This window comes from Sinohyriopsis cumingii, chromosome 3 (assembly GCF_028554795.1).
Source record: "Sinohyriopsis cumingii isolate HCF-2022 chromosome 3, ASM2855479v2, whole genome shotgun sequence".
NCBI classification, from domain to species: Eukaryota; Metazoa; Mollusca; class Bivalvia; order Unionida; family Unionidae; genus Sinohyriopsis; species Sinohyriopsis cumingii.
The window spans coordinates 90,995,255-91,020,617 of NC_142963.1; the positions used below are offsets into that span (position 1 = coordinate 90,995,255).

General features: G+C 35.4%; 1 protein-coding gene across 6 annotated transcripts in view; it reads left to right on the top strand.

Annotated features, from left to right (window-relative positions):
* LOC149803274 (uncharacterized) overlaps window positions 1-25,363 on the top strand; it is a 386,506-nt gene that overhangs the window by 211,616 nt on the left and 149,527 nt on the right. For all 6 annotated transcript variants that reach the window (XM_089952942.1, XM_089952943.1, XM_089952944.1 and 3 more), the window contains exons 12-13: window positions 4,748-5,010; window positions 15,110-15,220. In XM_089952942.1, coding sequence (XP_089809068.1) covers window positions 4,748-5,010; window positions 15,110-15,220 — 374 coding nt within the window. The remainder of the gene's footprint in view (window positions 1-4,747; window positions 5,011-15,109; window positions 15,221-25,363) is intronic.

Here is a 25,363-nt window from a genome sequence, read left to right on the forward strand (position 1 = left end):
GGAAATAAATTATTTGTTGAATTTTACTAAACATTCTTCTTGCTAGGGTAATTCACAGAACTTCTCTCTGTCCTCATGGATGCTCTTAGTTAAATATCGAAATGTATTTGTGCATGAACCCCATGTTCATGTGTAGCTATATCTTTCTAATCATGTATAGATAGGCATATAGGACAACACAGTCCACCCAAAATTGATGGACACAAGTCTTGTGATAATTTCCCTTTAAGTTTTGCTTAGTCATATATTTTTTTGCAGTTGAGTGGAGACCTTATGAAAAATGTCAAAAATGAATTAAATCTCTTTTATTTCAATTTACATGATACACACACCAGCCTTTTATGACATAGGAAACCAGCATTTCTTTTCCTTTGGAGGGTGTAGAGGCTGAGACTTTTTGAGAGGAAAAAATGTCATTGAAATAGCTTTATTAAAAAATCTTTGGTCTCTGATCATACAACTCAAACAACCCTATCATATCTGTTATATTATGGTTATGTTTTCCTTTGGGTGTGGGGGAGATGCAGCTGCTCAGTTGGTTGAGCATCAGATTTATAATCTTAAGGGTCACCAGTGCGATACCTTCCTGTGCCACAGTCCAGGCCAGCTGTCTTGATGTGCCATTGGGAAAGGCATGTAGTTTGCACTTCCTCAGTAGGGTATAGTCATAATTATCTAAAAACAACCCTTGACAACTTCCCCTACCCTTGGTATTTTTTTTACAGTGTTAATGTGTAATTATGGTAATTATTGAAATTGAATTTATAATATTTTAATGAAAATACTTTGTGAGTTAAAACTCCTAATTCAAACCTTTGGAAGGATAATCATTTAATTTATTGATTAGAAACATTTAACAAAAGGAAAATAGACAGAAATAAAGAAATGGTTTGAACATAATGAGTATGATTCACAGAAAACAATGTAATTTGAAACTTATTTATATTGAAAAGAAAATCAAAAGAAATGATAATAAAGATAAAAAAGAAAACAAAGGCTATTGTTGGGCTTGAACAGATACTGTCTTATATATTATTACTGAAAACAATACCATTTTACCTTTACATTACTGTCCTACATTTGCAAATGTACTGATAATTTGCTATATAAACAACACTTTAGCCTGGTGTTGTTCATTAGGGTAATATATGTATTCCAAAGCTTTAATTATGTGATTTTTGTTTTGTTTTGTTTTTACTAATAATAATTAAAAACAGATTTTACACACATTGTTGCACTAACATTGAACTCTAATAATACAAAATTTGTTTTCTTCTTTAAATATTTCTTTGAAAATTGCTGTAATCAATTGTGTTATTCTGTGTTATAATGTGCAAGTAGCCTACTGAGTAGGTCTATTTAAATCTAGTCTGCAGATGATAATTTAAAACTATGTACATGAAATTGAATCAAATGAACAATGTTAGAAGTGGACATTGCATTTTTGCTGGCTTCAGCACTGGGTTCATAACTTTAATAGATGGGTATGATTCATATTATTATTCATGTATTATCCAGTTTGCCTGAGTGCCAATATATTTAAAATCTTAGAAGAATAAAATAAAAGATGTTACGACGTTATGGTCTTAAACTAAGTACATAATAGAAGCAAAACCAACAAGTTTTGTAAAACTTAATATTTTATTCTCTAAATTATGAAATGAAAATTTAATAGGAACTTAACATTATTATATATTAAATCCAAAATAATGCCAAAAGATTTCTATCACAAATCCAAAATAATAGTGTCCCAATTGAATTCCAGGTCCAGAATGTGCTGATGTACAACATCATAAAATATGCTGAAGTGTCACAATGGCATTGTTCAGAATGTCTTTAAACATATTCACTGTAATCCCAGAATAATGTTTTAATCCAAAGTCAATGAGTATTTTGTAATTCCAGTGAATAATCCAAAGAAATAATTCCTCTAAAATTATATTTAAATACAACATTAAATATATCTGCAGACTGATTTCAGAACAAGAATATAGTAAGTAGGGATGAATTGTCCCTTCAGCTTATATACATCCTATGGCTTTATGTCACAATATTTTCATAATCTATGTCAGAATACTTCCCATGTGACATATTTCACATAACATCACTAAATCATAACAGAACCCAGTTGACATAATCATACAGTGGGAAATTACCCCAAACTTGTAAACAGGTTAAATTAAAATAATGCAACTTAACATGATCAAGATAATGAAAAATTATACAGGTATTTTATTTCCTACCTTCACTCCCTTTTAGCAGTTGATTTTATTCAAAAGTAGCATTATCAGCTGCTTGGTTTTTTCATTTATTTTTTTAATTGTTGAGAACATAATTCCTCAGTGCACCTGTTCTATATTTAGCTGCTGTCATCCAAATATTCCAGTTATGAAATCCTCTATCTTTAGATTATTATTTTTTTTTAAATATTAAAATGGCATTTTGTGTTACTGTGAAGTAGGTCTAAAATTATATAATGACAGATGGTCTAAAGAACTCATTTTGCCTTCATTTTTCTGCTTGTTAGTGGTGAACACAAGCAAGAAAATGTACACAATTTGCATACATGTTGGATGGTTACAAAAAGTATCTTCGGTCAAAAGCTCAGATGTGTTCTTGAATGCACTTTTAGTTTTTGAGGACTTAAGAAAGTCCAAAAACCTGACTTAAATTTGAGTTTTTGATTAGCTGTAAATGTCATACTATTTTATTAGATTATGTGTACATATGGTGCAGTTGATATTTATTGGATATTGCATAACCATAACAATAACTCTTATAAATACTTAAGTTATTGCTAATTTAGGGGCCTTATCAAACTTTATTTCATGTTTAGTTTTAAAATAGTTCATAAACTTCATGAACTGTTCAGAATTTGAAGAATTCTATTTCACAAGGGTATGCACTCATCCCTCTCATTTGTTAGAAGTCAAGGATTTACCATAGAGGGGTTCTTCCTTCCATTTATTATGTTGACAACAAAACTGTTGATTTTAAACTATGAAACACATGGTTGAGGTGTCCATTTTATTTATGATACATAATGTGACTTGTAAAAAACTTTTCTTGTTGTAGAAGAGTTCTTGCTTTCTCCTATGACAGAATAACATGTATACAGTCTCCAGCTAACTCCAGTAATGCCCACCATCCTTCGTAAATGCTTGAATGAGGTGACTGTTTTCTTTGTTCAGTTTTAAAAAAGAGGCAGAAGTTGCAATATGTGATTTTAGTTTCTCAAAGAGTTAGTTCATAGCAAAATGATACACTGATCATCTGACATATCATAACTACACATCAATGGTGTCCCAATACACTAACATCATTTTGATCTGTGCTGTAAAGTGTTCATTTTACAAAGGTGGACATCTATAATTGAAAAGATTGACTTAGATTTTGCTTAACTTTATAGAGCCTTTTTATGTATGAAATTTGTTTTGCTCTTTTAAATATTTCTCTGGAAAAGAGTAGGAGGTAATGTAAGAGACAGAGAACACTTTTTGGTTTGATTTGGTGTATTAAAATAAGTCCCAGTTATGTTTGTAAGACTGACATGCTGCATATTTTCTAGTTCCACCCTCTTCTGAATTAGCATGTTTTCCAAACAACCAGCTTATAATGTAAGAAATTTATTTCAAAGTTAAATTACCGTAATAGGTGACTCAGTTTTTATATTTTCCAATGCCTCATACAAATACAATAAATGTTACAGATAGTTTTATTTAAAGTAAAGCACTGTTGACTTTAGTATATGCCAATATCATGCAGAAACTTTGCCTTATCTGCAATGACATAGTGGTTTACACATTATGGTTTTATTTATTGAGATTGGAATAAAATGAATATGACACTAAGGTACATGTACATCAGTTAATAATTAGTGATGTGTATATGCAGTCAGATTTCTTTTAAACTGCAGGTAGTAAGCCAGATTAGTAATAGATGGTTCATTCAGAGTTGCAGGATAATGAATCCTAAAAATCATCTTAATAAATATGATTATTTTTGTCTAATTTATTAGCACATTAATATCTATTCTCACATTTCAGGTGGATTTTTCAGATTTTCTCAAGAATACAGACTCATGTTTTGACATGAACCATTACTTTCTCATGATACTATATTACAAAATATACATCAGGTGGCCTAGTGGTTAGAGCATCTGCCTCAGATGCGGGAGGTCACAGGTTCGATCCCCAGCCGAGTCATACCAAAGACTACAAAAATGGTACTAACAGCTGCCTCGCTTGGTGCTCAGCATTATGAGGTTAGTGTTAGGACTGGTTGGCCCGATGTCAGGATAATGTGTCTGGGTGGGACATCATGCTACATGTCTGCGGCATGATGCCCCAGTGCTAGACATCACTATAAACTGTCACACTGCAGATATTGTAGCAATGACGGAACTTTTTTACAGCTACATTAAAAATCCAAATCACACACACACACAAAATATACACAGATTCTAATAGTAGTAATTGCAGAGGCCTTATGTGTGCTGAAATCAATTTAGACAGATTTTTAGAAACTAAATTAAAAGCAGCTTTATTACAGATTATAAAAAATTGATATATTTTTATGTCTGTATATCGAAGTTTGAATATTGAAGTTGAAGGTATAGATACTGAGTAAAAATTGGTTTCAGTGAATGAAGAACAATCTATAATTGGTTAATACATTTTAGCCTGATGTCATAGATGAAATTATCTATACTTTGTGAAACAAGACCAATATGAGTTTTGTTTTCTAGGATTCAAAGAAGTATATTAAAGACCATTACAAGAATATTATGATGATGGGGAACAAACATGACCAATCATCTTTTGAAGCAGACAGGAGACTGATGCATACAAATAGTACATCAGACACTGATCAGATGCCACACATCAGCAAGAAACATCATTTAGGTACAAATCTTTGTACCAATGAACCTGCTCTGGTCCCCAAGAAAAGTACTGGGTCTGACCTAAACAAGAATAACACCAAGTACCCACCAGCTATTTGCAGAGACTGGTATGTTAAGTATATTCTGATGTGGCTGGTTTTACTTTAGCCATTATTTCTTAATGTACAAGTTTTCAGCAGATACTAGCACAATAAATCATAGTATTTCATTTTCATTAAATATTTGCACATTTAGTAAATGCTGTGTTGGGCAGGGAATTTAGATTTTTTGCAGGTTAAAGAACTTTAGTTTCCTTGCTAAATATTAAGAATTTTATACTCATAAAAATATTTTGATTTACAGTTTAATACTGGTAATAAATTACCCATCACTATTCTGTTGTTTTATACCTTTTTGTTCTGAAAAACCACTGTCCACTTGATATGAATATATCTTCCCACAGAGTGGAAAATTGTAAGTATGATGCGATCAACCCATGCACCTGGCCTGGAACATGCATAGAGAGGTCATCTTTCTCAAGGTCACGATGCTGTATGGACATTATACCCAGTTCATCACCAGAGAAAATTTGCATGCAGCGAGTGTTTACTGTTTATTTAATCTCGATGTTACACTCTCTGTTCTGTATTTTAAATTTAGTAACGGAAACCTTTTCTCCCTTTTAGAATTCAGTTTGTTAAGCGATTTAAGAGTTACCTTGTTTATCCCATTTGTTAAGGATCCTGTTCTTCAGGGGTTTGGGTACACTACCATATTTACCGTATTTGTTGGGACACCGTTTTTGTTGGTAACCATAAATAAATGTTACAAGTAATTTTTTTGTGCACTGTATGTTCTGGGACACGTCTTTTTTTCCAAGTCATAAGTTGTGGGACACCTTTTAATTCATTCGAAAATTACATGTTGGAAAGTGCACTCCAACTGAAATTTTATTTTATAAATATAAAACTGTGTGCTTGAGATAAAACTCTTTAATCCACTGCAGCAGCATCTCATCAACATAACCCTTCTCCTGCACAAGTACTATCCATTGGTTCAGTGCATGAATACTTTTTATTAGCTTTCTCATACTGTGAAAAATTGTTAGAGGCAACACATCACCTGAAGTGGAACCTGCAAGGACTAAAGGCAGATTTTTTTCAAATCTGCACCAGTCTAATTCTCACACTTTTGACCCAAATTTTATCATCAGTTTGTCCAGGAATGCGATCAAAGTACACTAGAATTTTATCCATGTTAATGATCATATTGTTGGTGAAATCATCTGCTTCTCTTCTGGCCTTCATAAATTCATCACATGATTTTATTTTCTCCAAATCTTCTGGGTGATGCTGGGTTATCGATGTTTGTGCACGAAGCACTATATTGTATCACTTTAAAAATTGTTCTATTGTTTCGATTTATTTTAAAACATTCTGTGAATACCGGTGAAAAGGAACCAAAGTTAGCTACCAAATCTCAGCCATCTTTTAGATTTAAAAAAAAATCACCCCCAAAAATCAGCACACTTAAATAAATTGCAATAAAATAACCTTTGAATTGATATCCTTTTAAAAAAGAAAAAATCCCTCTTCAGAGTATCCAAAGTTGGCTTCCAATGTTGGCTTGCTTTGTAATAAAAATAACCTTTGGCTTTGATGTCCTGTCAGTAAGTTCAAAGAAGGAGTTTACTGCTCACTGCCAGTTGTGTTTATTCACCACCCAGGCTTCTATGTGCTTGGCATCTGTAGTTATAGTTAATACAAAGGAGCATTGATGTGTGTGGGCAAATAGTAATGATAATGATTTTTTTTTGAGAGATACTGTCATGCAATAGACCTGGATATAATTCAGTCATGGTCATGTTGTACCTAACACTGTGTAATGCATGAATGGCAGTTGTCTTCAGTATGTCGGTTGATTATATTCCTCTCCAAAATCACCTGCTTCTTTTCTGGCCTGCATGAATTCATCACATGATTTATTTTCTCCAGATATTCTGGGCGATGCTGGGTCATGGACATCTGTGCACAAAGCACTTTATTGTATCACTTTAAAATTTGTTCCATTGTTTCAATTTATTTTCAAACTTCCCGTGAATACTGGTTAAAAGGAACCAAAGTTTGTTAACATATCTCAGCCATCTTTGTTTATTTTTTTAAAAAAATCTTTCTTCTTATTATCAGATGAGTGTTTTGTTTATCTATTTTATTGCAATGTGCTGGGGGGAGGGTGAACGTAAATGCAATACAAATTTATTTTGTTTCTTAAGTCTTGGGACATATGACCTAGGTAAAAAAAGTTTCACCATAAGTTCTGGGACAGGAAAGATGTGATGTAATTTTGATTTTTAACGTAGCTTTAACAATTTTTCAGTCATATCGCTACGATGTCTGCAATGTGGCAGTTTATAGTGATGTCTAGCACTGGGGCATCATGCCGCAGACATGTAAGATGATGTCCCACCCAGTCACATTATCCTGACGCCAGGCCGACCAGTCCTAACACTAACCTCTTAATGCTGAACGCCAAGCGAGGCAGCTGTTAGTACCATTTTGTAAGTCTCTGGTATGACTCGGCCGGGGATCGAGGACAGGAAAGAAAACAATTATTTTATCATGTCCCAATATATATGGTAAATATGGTATACTACTTTTGAGTATACATCTAAGGTATGGGTAAGTGCTTGAGGTATTACAGCACAGATGAAAAATGAAAGATGGTCAATTAAAATTGATAATGATTGAAAAAATAAATTGTGGAAAAGTCTTCCATAAACAGCCTGTGTCTCAGTGTGCACCTTCTGGATGTGCAATGGAATGGAATAGGATGCCTGTTCTGAAGGTACAAGAGTGCAACACATGCATCTTTGACATTAAATATTTAAGTTATTGTCCTATTTTAATGATGTTTGTAAATAGTTACATATGCATTAAAGTTTTAGAAATCGGTATTTATTCCTGAAAATCAGTTTTTTTGCCATAAACATTATTTTTGTCCACGAGGGTTGGCAGCTATGTGCATAACATAAAAGGGCAGCTAGAGGCTATAGTGTATTCCTCTATATAAAAAATATATTGACATAAAGAGATACGTGAAATGTTTTTATTCTTATTGTTGTTTCCTTCAACATGTATACATGTACAATGTTATTATTATTGCTGTGATATCCTGGCAGAATCATTATCTATGAGAAAGAGATGGTTCTTCACTTTACCTAAGACAGGTGCATTGCTAGACTGTGCCATACTGACATTTTCAACTCTATGGGAGGAAGGTGGATAAAACTGGCAAAAGTAACTCCAATATATAAGAAGGAGACCTTTCTGATATGAATAACTATATACCTATATCAGGTTTATCATCACTTTCAAAGATATTAGAAAGACATGTTTGTAATGTATTTAGAAACTACCTGGAATCATTTAATTTACTACTTTCATGACAACCAGGCTTCTGTGAAGGACATTCATGCTAGGCTGCACTAACTAGAATGGTGGATGATTGGTTGACCTTGATATTCACATGTGATCTTCTTTTTCTGTAACAACCATGTGAAGAATATCTCTTTGGTATTTTATGGAACTGTACAAATTTCATCTGAGATTATCATGCAAGGTGTATTGTTATGTAATTTCATATTGTGTGCTTGACCTTTGTTTATAATTGAGGGTAGAGTTTTGTGTGTTGCTGTTTTTTGTCATGTTTGTAAGTTATAAATAATTTGTTTACTGATGTTTGAGTTCGAGGTCTAACCTTATTTACAAACTTGGAATGTTCTGGAAGTGACTTGTAACCCGCATCCTGGACTTTTTATTGTGTCTTAGGTCAAGTTAAATTAGTACATAAGGTTGTGGGAAACAAAATTATTCATTCCCATTTTCATTTTTGCCTGTGGAATCATTTACTGAATTATTTATTTAAATTATTAATTGGAATTACAAAGTGCTCATTGACTTTTTGGACTTAAACACTAATTTGGGATATTTGTGAAATCATTGAAAGACATTCTGGACTATATTGTGATACATCAAGGGTGTTGGTACAACAACCTATTTAAGACTGTTTGAATTCATTTGGAGTATTCTTTACTTTTGGACTTGTGATACAATATTTAGGATTTAAGACACACGACTGTAAGTTCCTTTAAAATTTTCATTAGTTAGAGGGAAATAAAATGTTTGTTGAATTTTACAAGATTTGTTGGTTTCGCTTCTTTCTGTTTCATGTAGTTTAAGGCTTTAGAGTTGTAACATTATAATTTTGTCCCATTGCAGTCCTGTGCCAATGCATCACTCCTACACTGAAATCGTGATTCGTATGTGCTTTCATGTTTCCGGTTCTCATTTCTTTAGTGAGTCTGTGTGATGGATACAGGACAAATAAATCCTGGTTGCAAAAATAAGTTGATGACACTAGTTGCCTTACAAGATCCAACACACTGCCATTTAAATAGTTAGGCTTATGTCGTACAAGTGGATCGTTGACCAACAACACTGTTGATATCCCTGCAAGATTATATAGTGTGACCCCGCTATAACATAGAACCCAACCATGTTATAGACCAAACTGTGTTATAAGCAACCAGGTCAGTTAACTGAAGAAAATGATGCATGTACTCCAAAACAATAGCCAGGTGTGGATGTGTGTAGTAAATGCATAGTAAATGAGAAATACACCTGTAGTGAAAACAGAGAAGGCATATATAATAGTTTACTTTACTTAAATGAGACTACTGTTTATATATACATGTCTTATGTATAGCATGAATAGAGTGTCATCACTGTACTCCCCTGCAAATCTCATCATATACATTGAATCCACAATACAAGCGATTCCATCGAAAATATGCACACACACAGATTTAAAATATTCAATAATTTTGTCACAGGTCATATTGGTCTGAATTCAGTGGAAAAATGTAGCACAATCACGTAACAAATGATGAAGCACATTTACTTTTCAGTACATCCCAAGTCGGTAGAAGTTAGTTAGCATCCTAAGCTGCCATTGGTAGCATTTTTAAGCATAAACTTTTCCCTGCGAAAAGGAAACTTTCACAGCACAGTTAATGTGTTCCAGTCATGTTGGAAAATGCAAAAATTCATCAGATTCCATTACTTTTATTTAAGTTTTGTACTGACTTCCTTTGAAGAAATGTTCTTTGTTTTTATTGAAGATTGTAGTTAGCTTTCTTTGATGAGGGGTGCATGCGTTATTGAAGTCACCGCTAAAGGAGAGCTTTGGAGAACCAAACAAATGACCATTTCATATTGTGGTGGCAACATCAAATAATTGTATTACTTAATTGCAACTGATTTTTTTTCTCTATTTGACGAGTATGTTTTCATAACATCGATGCTTCAAATGTAATCTGTTTGCTTTGAAATTTCTGCAAACTATTTTATCTGGGTACATTTTTGAAAAAGGAATTGGCTGTCACTTGGTCGATTGTAGTTACTGTTCCTTCCTGCCTATTGAATAAAGCAAAGTATTTCAGGCAATTATTATATGTCATGTCTAGACAGTGTATTATATACCATAGCCATACCCCCATCTTAAAGTGGAGACCACTGCAGCAAAAGTTATTTCCCAGACATGCATCATTCATGTCTTCTGTATAAAATTTTAACTACTTCAGTTACTTTAGTGAAACCTTAACCAGTTATCTAGCATAGCTAGACAGTGGATTTTATACCAGAGACATGACTTCTGATTTGAGGTCAATGTGATGGCAGGGAACAGTGTAAATCAGTGACCTCTATCTGTGTATCATCATCATTAGCCAATGTTCTGATGTATTACCCATATATACACATTGGTGAATCAGTTACATATTTCAGTGCTTCAGGTCTGTCTTCTTCTTTTGTTGTTGGATGCAGTGGCAGGCCAACACATGCAATCAAAATCAAGTTGATTAAATTTGAACACTGTTCCTACATGATCGAGGCAAAGGAACACACAACTGGAATGGACTATAAATGAGCAACTGTTTTCACTGCCAGACCGTGTTCGTACAAATACATCCTTTACCTAGGATACACCTGTAATGGCTTCTCTCTGTTACGTCATCATACTTTCAGTGTTAAAATTACAAAGTGTCAAATTGAAGTCAATTGTCTCCACCGTTTTCAGCCAATGTATAATGCACCGCTCTTACATACCATTGGTTAGTTGGCATTACATGCTAAGGAGACAACTTGTCACATTCAATAGATGTCACTGGGACAAAGCACTAAAATATCTAATCAGTCTGTGAATAATAATAATAATAATAATAATGACCTTATTTAAAGAGATTAACACAATTTGCTAAGAACTAATCTACCTTGAGGCCCTCATGCAAAGGAATTTATTTATTTTAGCTGCATCTCTGAAGCCACTGGATATGGTGGGTTTGGAAGAAGGAAATTCTATTTTGGGCATTTCTAATCTCAGTTGGAATACTATTCCAGAGCAGAGTTCCAGAGTAGTGGAAACTGTTTTTTAAATAACTCCTTATTAGGTTTGGGAATTTTATACTGTTTGGTAGACATGGATCGCAGGTGTGGAGTATTACCAGGTAGCCTATACTGGAATAGTGATTGTAAATATTCAGGAGCACTATAATGGAATATCCTGTACATTAATTTCGCTTTTCTCAAACAGATTTGGTCTTTAATAGATAATATTTTTAACTTACCAGCTTAATTGTCCTTGCTTTCTTTCTGGATTGATATTAGCCCTAATGCTCTTTTTTGTAGATGTGTCACCTTTGCTATGCTTTTATCATTTGAATTACCCCATACTGTATTACAGTACTCTTAATAGGGTTTTATGTAACTGTTATAAAATAGTTTTCTGTGCCTTTCCGGGAGAAAATGTCTTATTCAGGAGCACTATTATGGGATATCCTGTACATTAATTTCGCTTTTCTCAAACAAATAGGTCTTTAATAGGTAATATTTTTAACTTACCAGCTAAATTTTCCTTGCTTTCTTTCTGAATTGATATTAGCCTTAATGCTCTTTTTTGTAGATGTGTCACCTTTGCTATGTTTTTATCATCTGAATTACTCCATACTGTATTACAGTAGTCTAAATAGGGTTGTATGTAACAGTTATAAAATAGTTTTCTGTACCTTTCCGGGAGAAAATGTCTAATCCTACTGAGAAGCCATAAACTTGAATTGACTTTTTTACTGATATATTCAGTCCATGATAGATTATTATCTATCAGAACACCATGTAGTCTATCATGACAGACCATTTGCAAATTTGTATCCTTCAATGTCAGACATAGTTCATCACTATCAAGATTTGTCCTTTTTGCCATGTTGAGATGAGCAATATTTTAGTTTTCACAGTATTTACCACCATGCCATTGCATGTGCAGCAGTTTTCCAATTTGTTTAGGGCATCCTGTAAAGAAATTTTAAGTTCAAGCTTTGTGTTTTGGATGTCTGACAATGTTGTGTCATCTGCATAGAGATCTGTAGATGATATTGAGTCTCTTAGTAAAATTGGTAGGTCATTAATAAATAAAATGAATAGTAATGAACCTAGAATTGAGCCTTGTGGTACTCCATATCTAATTGTTCCAGGTTCAGACAGAACATTATTTATGTAAACATGTTGTGTTCTCTCACTTAAGTAAGAAGTAAACCATCTAATTGTTATTTTATCACATTGGTAGATTTTCAGTTTCTTGAAAAGGATTTCATGATCCATCGTGTCAAAAGCTTTTTTGAAATCTACAAATACAGATCCTATTATTCTACCTTGGTCAAGTGCGTGAAGCCATTTATCAGTTAGGGAGATCAAGGCAGTCTCACAGGAATGTTTCTGTCTAAAGCCTGATTGATTAGGGTGTAACAGCAAGTGTTTGGTTAAATATGACATGAATGAGTAATGGACATGTTTTTCAATCAATTTTGACAAGTTTGGTAGCATTGATATTGGTCAGTAGTTATCAGCATCATCCTTAAACGTGAAGGTGAAGATAGGGTTAACATGTTGGAACCTTGAGTAGTTTAGATGTCTCTGTATGGGTATAACTTTTGAATCAGTAAAGATATTTTAATAAAACTTTAACCTTTTGGAGGTGACCCCACTGGAGGCCTAAGTCGTTTTAGTATCCGTCTCAGATGCGGGAGGTTGTGCATTCAAACCTTGACCAAGTCATACCAAAGACTTTTAAAAGAACGTTTTTAACATCTGACTCACTTGGCACTCAGCATTAAGAGTTAGTGTTAGGACAGGCTGGCCTGGTGTTAAGATAATGTGACTGAGTGGGACATGATGCCACATGTCTGTGACATGATGCCTCATTGCTAGACATCACTATCAACTGCCACACTGCAGACATTGTAGCAGTATGACTGAAAAATAGTTAAAGCTATATTAAAAATCCAAATCCCCCACCCCCATTTGGATGTCATGACAGGTCTTACATATTCACAGATGTACCACTTGCCTCAGGGTGAAAGTCACAACAACCATCACTCATAAGTACCATTTTCATAAGGGCTGTTCTGGTAAAATATACCTGGGATGCAGGGAAGGCACATTTAATGTAGGGTACTCACCATAGATGAAATTTAGAATTTTCTTCCCATTTTAATATGAACTCTGTAAAATGAAAGTATCCAAGCATATATTTTCAAAAAACTGCCTTCCCTGCGTACCATGTATGTTTAAATAGAACAGCCCTAAGTGACCCTTCATCTTTTTTTTAGGCAGCAGCTCACAAATGCACTTTATAATAATTAGCAAGCCTTAGAGTTCAGTAACTAATGATAAATATCTATTGCCATTATTTACATGTTGCAGTTTCAAATGTGTATTACAAAATAAAACACAAAGCCTTGCCTAAAGCATTTCATTTGTTCTTTCATCAACAGAACTTAATGGGATACACCTTATACTACATGAAGACAGTTAAATGTTACTGTCCAAAAACAAGCTGACATGGTGAACAATCCTGTTACAATTTTTTATGAGTTATTTTCTCACTTTTTCTTTCTAAATTAATTTTTCACTGTAATATGATAACTCATGGTTGTTTGCGGAATTAGTTTTGCATTGGAATATGTTAAATAATGTGAGCAATGTACATTAAAATTCACAAAAGATACAAGAAAAAAAGAAATACCGATACAAGTCATTGTTCCTACACATGTAAATCTATTGTTCTACAATATTTTTGAAGAAGTCGGAAGCTAGAAGTAAGAAGTAAATACATTTGTTACTCAACTGTAAAGCATCACAGTATATCACTGCCCCTTTTATAATAATAATAATAATTATAATAATGTGGATTTGGTAAAGTGCCTAATCTTGAGAAGCACTAAATGCTTTACAGTATTAGATTAAGCCTGCACATAAAAGCATGTGCAATGACATAATTACAAAAACAAACACCATGAAATCACTAAACAAAAGCATGCTGACAGTAAGGAAATAAACATTATTAAGTCTTTAAATCTGTTCTTGTAGTCAAAATAGGTACACTCTTAAATGAGATCAGTGACCTTCTGTCTAAGATCAAGGGGCAGTTACTTCCACATAAGTGGGTCCTGGTATAGAAAAGAATGATGTTCATATGACTTTATTTTAACAGTAGGAACAGTGAGAATATGAGTGTCAGCAGAGGAGTAAAGTTTCTATAATGGGTTGTACACATGAATGAATTTGGGAAACCAATTCAAAGTACAACAAAGTTGAATGTGGATTTGTCACTAATTTAGTTAAATCAGATGATTTATATTTGATTGCTTATCTAACATTGTAGGTGCTTCCAGCTTAAAAAAGTGTTGTGTAAGAGTAAACAACTTCTATACAACTTACTTTAAAATCTGGTTTTTAACAGCTTGTGTATGCCACAATCTCATATAAATGGAGACTGTTTTAAATTACCTTGAATGCACTCTGATTTTTGAAGTTCCTAGAATCCCATTAAGAGCAAACTAAATGTTGTAACTGTGGGTGAAGTTTCATTTCATGAACTGATCATGCTCAAAAGCAGTTACATAGATGTGCTTCATCTATAAACATTTCTCATTCAGGTTCCAAAATGATTGCTTCTGTAATTGGGAATGGCCCTGAATAATTAAAAAAATACCTACATTGCATGTCTAAATTACTCCTCAGATGTTGTATGAATCAGCTGCACTGAATTTTTTTCTTCAAACAATTAATTATTAACATTATATTGCATGTATGAAATATTGATTGATTAACTTTTTAGGACAGACCCCAAAGCCTTGGATGGAACTCCGGATGAACAGGCAGTATCATGCAGACAACCATGCACTTCAGTGGCGTGTGAAAGTCAATGTGAAGATGGTCATACTCAAGGGTAATTAATCTCATAATTTCAAGGCAAAAAATTTAATTAATTTTACACATAAACACCGTAGAAAACTCCCAGCTGTTACCCATTTAATTTTCCATGGCTCTATTGTCTGATTATTAAAATTTTCTTGATATGAAATTGTTGTGTCGTAATGTTAGCACATCATGTTGAGATTGATTACATAATAAATTCTTCAGATTTCAGAACAGTTGTCTTTTTATGAATTATGATCGAAATGCCAATTTGTAAACTTGTGCCAAAAACTTTAAGTAAAATTTGTATTTAAAAAAATGTCTTTTCCTACCTTTTCCCAGTTTTTGTAACCCTGCCATTTTATATAAAATGTAACCTGGGGATTAATATGATCCTGTAGATGTGTGCATGTAATTGTTTTTCTATATATCCAACACAGGCAAATCATATTGAGCTATAAGACTTGTTCATCTATCAGTCTGTCTCTTCCATAGGTCATTTCTGCAGTTACCTGACTTCCCTACCATCATACTGTTATTGACCTTTGCAATTAGCTTGCACTTTGGGTAAGGAAGAAGTCTATCAATTACAGGGTAAAAAGATAAAAAGGTTAAAGTGTCAATGACTGAAAGAAGAAAAGGTAGAAACCGATTGATTTGGGGGTCAATACGTCAATAATTAATGTCACTGGTTGAAAAATAAAAAAATGGTGATGGTATGGAAGAGTGTGTGTGTGATTTGGATTTTTAACGTAGCTTTAACAATTTTTCAGTCATATCGCTACGATGTCTGCAATGTGGCAGTTTATAGTGATGTCTAGCACTGGGGCATCATGCCGCAGACATGTAGCATGATGTCCCACCCAGTCACATTATCCTGACACCAGGCCGACCAGTCCTAACACTAACCTCTTAATGCTGAGCGCCAAGCGAGGCAGCTGTTAGTACCGTTTTTGTAAGTCTTTGGTATGACTCGGCCGGGGATCGAACCTACGACCTCCCGCATCCGAGGCAGACGCTCTAACCACTAGGCCACCGGAGCGGTTTGGTATGGAAGAGGACTATTGACTTGGGGGAAAAAAGGTTAGAGGTCAAAGCTGTTGTGACTCAGAGTAAACAAGAACTAAATGCAATTTAGGTTATTCACATGTTATTCAGTCTTGTGCCTTGGTATTTTATCATCAACTAATTTTGTTGAAATTGTTTAAATTTTTGGGCCAAAAAGTAGGCCTCATATTATTTACCCCTTTTAGACGTGAAAAGACTTAAAGATTATGCAACAAGTACATGGTACATGTATCAGCATCAGGATGGGTTAATCTGGAATAGCATCTGGCTCATTTATCATCTCATGAGGCTGTAATCACTTTAATGTAGGCAATGTAAATGGCATAATTATAGGTACTAATGCTTAAACATGTACCTTAAAATAATTTTATGCATGTTTTACCTTGGTTACTTGGAATTTCTTTTACAGTGCAATTATGACTTTATCCGTCATCTTTGACATTGTGAATTTTCTTATCAAATATCACAAATATGAACACACAAAGCTGTATGTCCAAGATGAAGTGACCTGCCACATGATGTAATTTCTTTAATTACAAACCCAATATCTCAATTTTCAGGACTGATTTTTGCTTGGTAGGAGCCCTGATCACTCATCTATTGTTGCCCAATATAATAGAGCTTTCCTTCTTATAAATGTTTAAAGGTCCATAACTTCTGACTGCATTATATACTGAACTGCCATATATACAAAAAGAATGAAAATTCTATGATTGCATGTACATGTGTTTGTGTGGTGGGGAGGGGAGGGGAATTGATAAATGAAATGACAGTCAGAAATACAGTATCTGTGTATTCAGTCTTGTCAGATAATATGTTTAGCAAGGAAATAAAGATATACTGTTCTCACACCATCCTGATTGTACCCCCACCTAACAATTTAAAAAACAAGGCAGCAAGGGTGAAAAATGCAAAGAACCTAGTTATTTATTTCATTGATTTATACTTCCCAAACACTGTTAGTTTGTTGGCATTTTGAATCAAACAGGAGTTTATTTAGCAACACAGTCGCCATATATGCTTGGGCCAGTCTGTGTTTTCAAGCAACAGATGTGATGTAGTTCACACTTTGAAAATCTCAATAATTTCATAAATTTTGAATTTACATATCTTTGAATAACTGCATAAAAGAGTTCATATTTTTTATTTATTCAGTTTGTGTTAGAATTATTATAACTAGACATTGCAGATATTGGATGCAGAAGACACAGTTTTTACTGAAATAGACTATTCTAGAAACCAGAAAGGGACAGCAAGCAGTCTGACTGCTTGTTTACATCAGGAACTTCCATTTGCATTGAAACACCACTAGTCCAACAGTGTGGGATACACAATCAACAAATCTATTTAAAACCCTACAGTGGCTTTCATTTCAGCAGAGAACTTAGTTTCAGTGTAACTTTAAATTTGTTAAACATCTACGTATGTATGAACTAAGATCCATCTCAAACAAATTATATTTACCTTTTTTAAACCCAAGTTTAGATTTTTATAAGAAGAGTTTTGCTTTTTCTGGAGTCAAGCTGTAGAATTCCATACCACTTATATAACTTATGCCAATCTTTCAAGAAGCTTCTTAGTAAACATCGAGAAACAATCAGTTGACTGTGATTTTATTTAATTCAGTACTACTATTTTTTACAACATTCTTATCATATACTCTGTTATAATATTTCACATATGTTCGCTACTACTATTTGTATGAATCCTGTATGTACCATATTTACCATATATGTTGGGACACCATATTTGTTCAGACACCATAAATTAATTTTGAAAGTAATTTTTTGGTGCACTGTATGTTCTGGGACACATTGTTTTGTCTGAGTCATAAGTGGGACACCTTTTAAATCATTCAAAAATTACATATCGAGAAAGGTACTCCATCTAAAATTTTATTTAAAAAAAATATAAACCTGCGTATTTGAGATAAAACTGTTTAATCCACTGCAGCTTTATCTCATTAGTACAATCCTTCTTCTGCACACTTACAATCAAAATTCTTTCGGTGCATGAATAGTTTTTGTAGCTTTCTCATATCATGAAAAATTATTGTAAGAGGCAACACATCAGCAGAAACTGCAAGGACTAAAGTCAGATTTTTCATATCTGCACCAGTCATGCCAATTTGCACACTTTTGACCCCAATCTTATCAGTCCATTCAGGAATGAGATCAAAGTACACTAGAATTTCATCCATGTTGATGGTCATATTGTTGGCAAAATCATGTATTTCTTTTTTTGCCTTCACAAATTCATCAGATTATTTTATTTTCTCCACTCTTCTGGGCAACACTGGGTCATTGATGTCCATGCATGAAGCACTGTATTGTGTCCCTTTAAAAATTGTTCCATTGTTTCAATTTATTTTCAGTGTTCCCATGAATACCGGTGAAAAGGATCCAAAGTTAGCTTCCATATCTCTGCCATATTTTTATATTAATGTATAAAAATATTACAAAATCAGCATGCTTAAAAGAATCTAAAGTCGGCTTCCGAGGTCAGCTTGCTTTGTAATAAAAATAACCTTTGTCTTTGATGTTTTGTTGGTAAGTTCAAACAATGAGTTTTCTGCTCGCTGCCAGTTTTGTTTTTTCACTACCCGGGCTTCTATGTGCTTGGCATCTGTAGTTATAATTAATACAGACAAGCCTTCATGTCTGTGGGTAAATGATATACACAGCAATAACTTGCTTTAATGATACATTTGTAACTGATGCTAGCGAAACGATTGTCACTTGCACTCAGGTGAATGTGTTTTAAAATAATGATTTTTATTTGCAAGATACTGCCATATAGTTGACCTGGATATAATTCAATATTGGTTATTTTGTGCCTAACACTGAGTGCCTGTGTGAAATGCAGTTGTCTTCAAGATATCAGTTGATTATTTTCATCTCGTTTGCAAATCATCTACTTCTTTTCTGGCCTTAACAAATTCATCAAATGATTTTATTGTCTCCAAATCATCTGGGCAATGCTGGGTCATCAGTGTCCATGAAGGAAGCACTATATTTTCACTTTAATTTTTTTCCAGTGTTTCAATTTATTTTCACACTTTCTGTGAATACCAGTGTAAAAAACAAAAGTTAGCTTCCATATTTCAGCCATCGTTGTATACTCCCGACAAAAAAAATAAAAAATAAAAAAGAAAGAAAATCGGCACACTTAAAAGAATCCAAAGTTGGCTTCCGAGGTCAGCTTGCTTTGCAATAAAACAACCTTTGTATTGATATTCTTTAACAACAGAAAAACCACATTCAAAGTGTCCAAAGTTGGCATCCAAGGTTGGATTGCTTTGTAATAAAAATAACCTTTGTATTTGATGTCCTGTCAGTAAGTTCAAAGAATGAGTTTGCTGCTCACTGCTAGTTGTATTTATTCAACACCTGAGCTTCTATTCACTTGGCATCTTTAGTTATAACACAAACAGGTCTTCATATCTCTGTAAATAATATACACAGCAACTTGCTTTAATGATACTTTTGTAACCCGTGCTAGCAAAAATATTGTTCTTTGAGCACAACCAAACACAATTTGTTTCTCGATGTTCATGTCAATGAACAACATGTCGTGTGTTATCGGACATAAGCGATACACTGTATGGAAGCCTATGCTGCATATATGGAGTTCGTGGATATATTTTATTCTTTAATACTCATGATGATGAAAAAAGGAATAAATGATAACAATACAAGGTAGGTGTCTTTCTTTTTAATATCAAATAAGCATTTTGTTTATCTATTTTATTGCACATGCAGTGGGGGTGGGGACACAAATTCAATACAAATTTATTTCATTTCTTAATTCTTGGGACATATGAACTAGGTGAAGAAAGTTTCACCATAAGTTCTGGGATAGGAAAAAAACCCAACTATTTTATCGTGTACCAACATATACGATAAATATAGTACTCATCCTTAAAGCCTTGTGCACATTTTATTGTAGCAGTAGATCAGTTGTCTAGTTTTTAATAGCATTTGCCTCATCTTGTAATAATTGTGCATTATATATACACACACACACACACACACACACAAGTACAAATGACATTGTAGAAGGCCACATGGAAGATAGGTCAGTTTACCAAAATAAGCTTCTTTAAATAAAGTCATCATCATTGTCATCACAGAGTGCTCCTATTCCCCTTCCATCAAGGGACATGGTGTTGCCCAGCCTTTCGATCTAGGAGCATCCTTGACAATGATGATGATGATGATGCACACACTCTCTCTCTCTCTCTCTCTCAGTGTCTCCAGCAAGTTCTAGATAGAAGCTTTGGCAATAACACCTTTCAGGTCCTATGATAATGTGGTGAAAAAGATTTACTATCTGTTACCCCCGGACTTGTACCCCCAACCACCATACACACAGTCCATAAGGATCCTTTCCATTTTGGGAAAGATCTCTGGGGTACCAACTCAACCAGACCTCTTACTTCTCCCACATTCATCCACAACTGAGGAAATATCACTGAGGTATAAACAAGGCTAAGGTAGAGGATGGTCTGTTCCTCAACGTTGAGACCCCCTATTTCTTCTTCCAGCTACCAGGTACATCCCACAAAGTGGCCTATCAAACTTCCTTCTTTGGATGCCAATGCAGCCCAAGTGGGTATTTCTGTGGGAGCCTGGGATCGCCTTCCTATCAAAACAATTGATGCCTTGTAGCAGGAAATGGGTTTCTTTTAACCGTAGTTTTGCATGCCAACTTATTCTCAGCTACTGTCTTTAGGATGCTGTGAGAGGCCTCTTTGAATCCAGTCGAATTCCTACCTGTGCAGGATGCTGTGGCCAGACATCTTGGCATACGCTATGTTGCCATGGTATTATTGGCAGACTTTCCACATATCCACCATTACGTTACATTGGACTCCTCATAGGTCTTGTTTAACCACAGTAAAGACCTTCTAAGAACTGCTCCTTTAGAAGTCGAGACCCTCTTGGGGGCATAATTCCTAACCTGGCTTCTTCAGCCTTGATCTTTCTCTCCACTCATGGTCCATCACAATCAACCATAAAATGAGATCAGGCAAATTGCCCTCAGTAGCCATCTGCAAATTTTTCAAGCTGGCGTAAGCCCAGTCCAATCCCCAACTCCTACTAGACCACTTCCTCATCAGGTCCACTGCAGCACCCACGTTACTGCAGATCTGTGAGGAAGTTCTCTGATCTTCCTTCCTTTCTTACCAGCATGAAAGGGGGAGGGGACAACCCTAGCAATTAAACCCTCTCCTGCTGTGCATACTCTTCATGCACATCCCAGTAGGTACACACCTAGGCCTCTTTTCAGAGGGTAGGTCAAGCATCACGAATGATAGGTGGGTCCCCTCCTTTGTAATGAGGGTTATCAGCTCCAGTTTCGGGAACAACCCCCACTATCAAGGACCTCCATTTTCTTTCCCCAGTCCAATCTTTTCCTTTTGCAGAATGGGCACTCAAGAGGGTCTTGAACAATCACTCTCCCTCCATCTTTCCCCGAATCTTCCTGGTCACTTACAAAAGTGGGAAATTTAGAACCTTAATTGATCTCTCCCCACTCATCCAGTTTCTGTTGGAGGAAACCTTCTAGATGGAGAGAACCTCCTCAATCCAGAACACTCTACATCCATTCGATTGGGCCATCTCCATCTACCTTCAGGATGCCTGTTTGCATATCCCTTCTTTCCTCCACACTGCAAATGTTTAATTTTTGCCTAGACCAGGAAGTTTTACAATTCTGGGTTCTGCCATCCAGAATCTCTTCCTCACTCAGAGTCTTCACCTGGATCATGGGCCTACCGCTATATAAAGGGAACATTGATTCTCAAGTAGTTCGACAACTGGCTGATCAACAGTGTTCAGGTTTAGTCACTTCATCAGGATCTGTTCTGCTCTTGGTCCATGTTAACTCAGGTTGGTCTCTTACCTATCCTTGAAGTCAGAACTTCTTCCATCACAGGTCTCTTTTTATGTGTGGATTAACTACCTCACAGCTAAAACTTGGTCTGGGTTTCTCTGGATTGGGTAGTTCAAATATGGCTCTCATAGAGACGCTATGAGAAACTGTGTTGTGTGCTTGCCTGTGTCTTTTCCCCTGCTCTGAACCTTGAATACCTCATGCAACCTCTACATTTCCTCCTTCTCACAAGTTAGTGGGCTCACAGAGTTTCTCTCAGACTAGTTTTTCACCACCATCTGCTTGGTGAATGAATTGAGACGGATTCCTGATTGGGGTTCTCATGCATGATTCTGATACCCACTCCTATCTGTTCAACAATGTGTCAGATTCCAGTTGTGGGTCACAATTAGAGCTTGAGGGCATGATTCTCCACTGTTCTTGGACTCGGGCAGAATTGTCTGTCCACATCAGCAACCTTGGAATGAAAGCAGTATTTCTAGCACTGCAAGGTTGCGTTGACATAATAAGGGGCTGGTATCTTATGGTCTCCTCAGACAACAAGTTCATCTTAGCATATCTACAACATCAAGGAGGCACACATGCCACTTCTCTTTGCATGGAGGTCTGGAATCTCATCATCTGGAGAGCCTCAGAGAAGGTCACAATCTGAGTTTCCCACATTCTGGGCAAGATAAACTTATTATCGAACAGTCAATCCAGAACAGACCATGCTGTCCTCACAGAATGGTCTCCTCACCACTCAGTAACAGAGTCACTGTTTTCCCTCTGGGGAAGACCTGTAATGGACCTATTTGCAACCAAGCTCAACAACATACTTCCCTTTCACATGTTTATCCCAGATCAGAGGGCATGGGCAATCAATTCATTCAGCTTCCAGTGAGATTGCCTATTCACTTAGGCTTGAATCCTGCCCTTCCAACTGCTACCACAAGTTCTGCAAGTAGTCAGAACTTTTCTGCTCTGATCATTCACATTGCCCCATTGTGGCCCCATTGATCATTGTCCATTGATCTCCTCAACCTGTTGATAGAACAACCCAGATCTCTTCCTCACAGGAGGGATCCCTCCTCCAAAACAGCCAACACACTCTCCACCTTCTTGTCTGGCTCATCTCTAGTGTTCTCTCTGCCAGAACAGATTTTTGGTCCGAGTTACCAGTTGCATTATTCACACCAAAAGAGCTTCTCCTTCCAAGGTTTACAATGCCTGGAGGAGAATTGTCTGCATTGGGTGCAGTGGGAACATGTTGATCCTCTTTGGTCCCCTTAACTTTATTGCTGATTTCCTTTTGTTCTTTTTTAAGACCAAAAGATGTTCAGTATCCACTCTCAAGGGCTATCAGGATTCTGTCACCTTGAACCTCTTGGCTGGTGTTTTAGGTTTCTCAGACTGGTCTCCCGGTTTCTTACACCAAGATGGAATTTTGTTTCTTATGGTCATTACCCAAGCCCTGTGTGAACCACTGAGTGAAGCTTGAAACTTCCATTCAAAATCTCACACTTTACTATGTTTCTACTTGCTATGGCTTCTGCAAGACAAAGAAGTGAGATTCAATCCTTGTCTTTTGACATTGGCTTTCACTGGTTTCTAGTGGGTTGTGAGAATCTTTTATCAACCACCGCATTGTCTGCTGCCTGGTTGTGTATGCAGTTAAAGAAGAAACACATGTTGGCTATTGTTTAAGCAATGAATGTATACAGAATTAATTGAAGACAATCACAAAGACAACTTACTGGCTTTACTTATGGATCAGTAATAAGTAACATTTCCAATAATGTTTATTTTGGCATAACACTTCAAGAACCTGGTGAAATTGTTAAATTTCAGAAGCTACCCATGATCGTATTATATTCAAATTCATATGCAAACTTTTCCCCAAAATGATAATAAACGTTTTACACACTATTTCTCATACTTAAAAAAAAAAAATCCCGGTATGAGAAAAATACATGTACATGTATTTAAAATTTTAGGAACCATGCCACAATCATATTATATTCGAATTCATATGCGATCTCTTCCCCAAAATGATAATACATTTATTGTACACTATTTCACGTACTTTGAACAAAAAATATTTATTCATGTATGAATGAATATACATGTACAAAATTTTGGGAGCCACACCAAGACCATGAGCAGCAGAGGGGGCGAATCGGACATTTTGTCCAATCGTTATTTTGCTTAATTATTACTTTCTGCAACTCAACGATCTAGTGTCGTCAGCGCCTGGTAAAAAAAAAACGACGTCGTCGTTGGGGGATCGTCGCGTCGTCATTTGGTTTAATTAACACCTTCTGCGCGTCGATCCCCAGCGTCGTCAGCGTCCGGTAAGCACATCGACGACCGCGTCGATGTCATTGTCCCCTCTGCTGCTAAGTGGTTATTTACAATGATCTTACAAACAGAGTGATCACTAACTCCTCCTCTTGCAGATCAATTAGGTTATTTGACTGATCGGTAATTCTAAAATTAATTCTCGTTAAAAACCGATCATGGCATCGCATATAGACCGGATTAATCGGACTCTCAATGATCAAAAATCGCGGAGGGGCTGTTGGTGAAAACGAATAAAGGATATACCCCTGTTGAGCTTGATTTGATTGCTTGGTATCCACCTGATAACTCCCTTCGATAACATCACACACTAGATTGATCGCTATCACTGATGCGATATTTACGTTGTATGGAGCAATATGCCTACCACCATCTCCGTTATCGTGTTTGAGGATATAAGTTGATGGACCGAGAAAATCATTAAGAGATTTTCTTAGTTCTGGTGCGTTGTATCCTGAAAACTTTAAATTGGGTAAATCGGCTTCTGTGATATTATACTCGGTTAGGAGTTTTTGTTTATTACCATCGCTGTTATCGGATATTGTTTTAACGATTCGTTCATTGATATATTCCATGTCTGATATAAGTTGATTTAACACCTCAACGTGTTTTCGTGCTTTTGTTTGCCGTAGCTGTTCTAGTTGTGAATGGTAAATATAATTAATCTCGGCAAACGCATTAGTGATATCATCTAAATTAACTGTTAATACGACGATCGATTCAGGGGTTTTGTCATACTGAAAATACCACTGCATGGCGTCCATGTCTTGAAATATAAACCTGCTGGGTAATGACGTGTTTTTCATAATAGACAAATTATCTCGATACCCGGGATTAATCTCATGATACGATTTCTCATTCGTGTGCA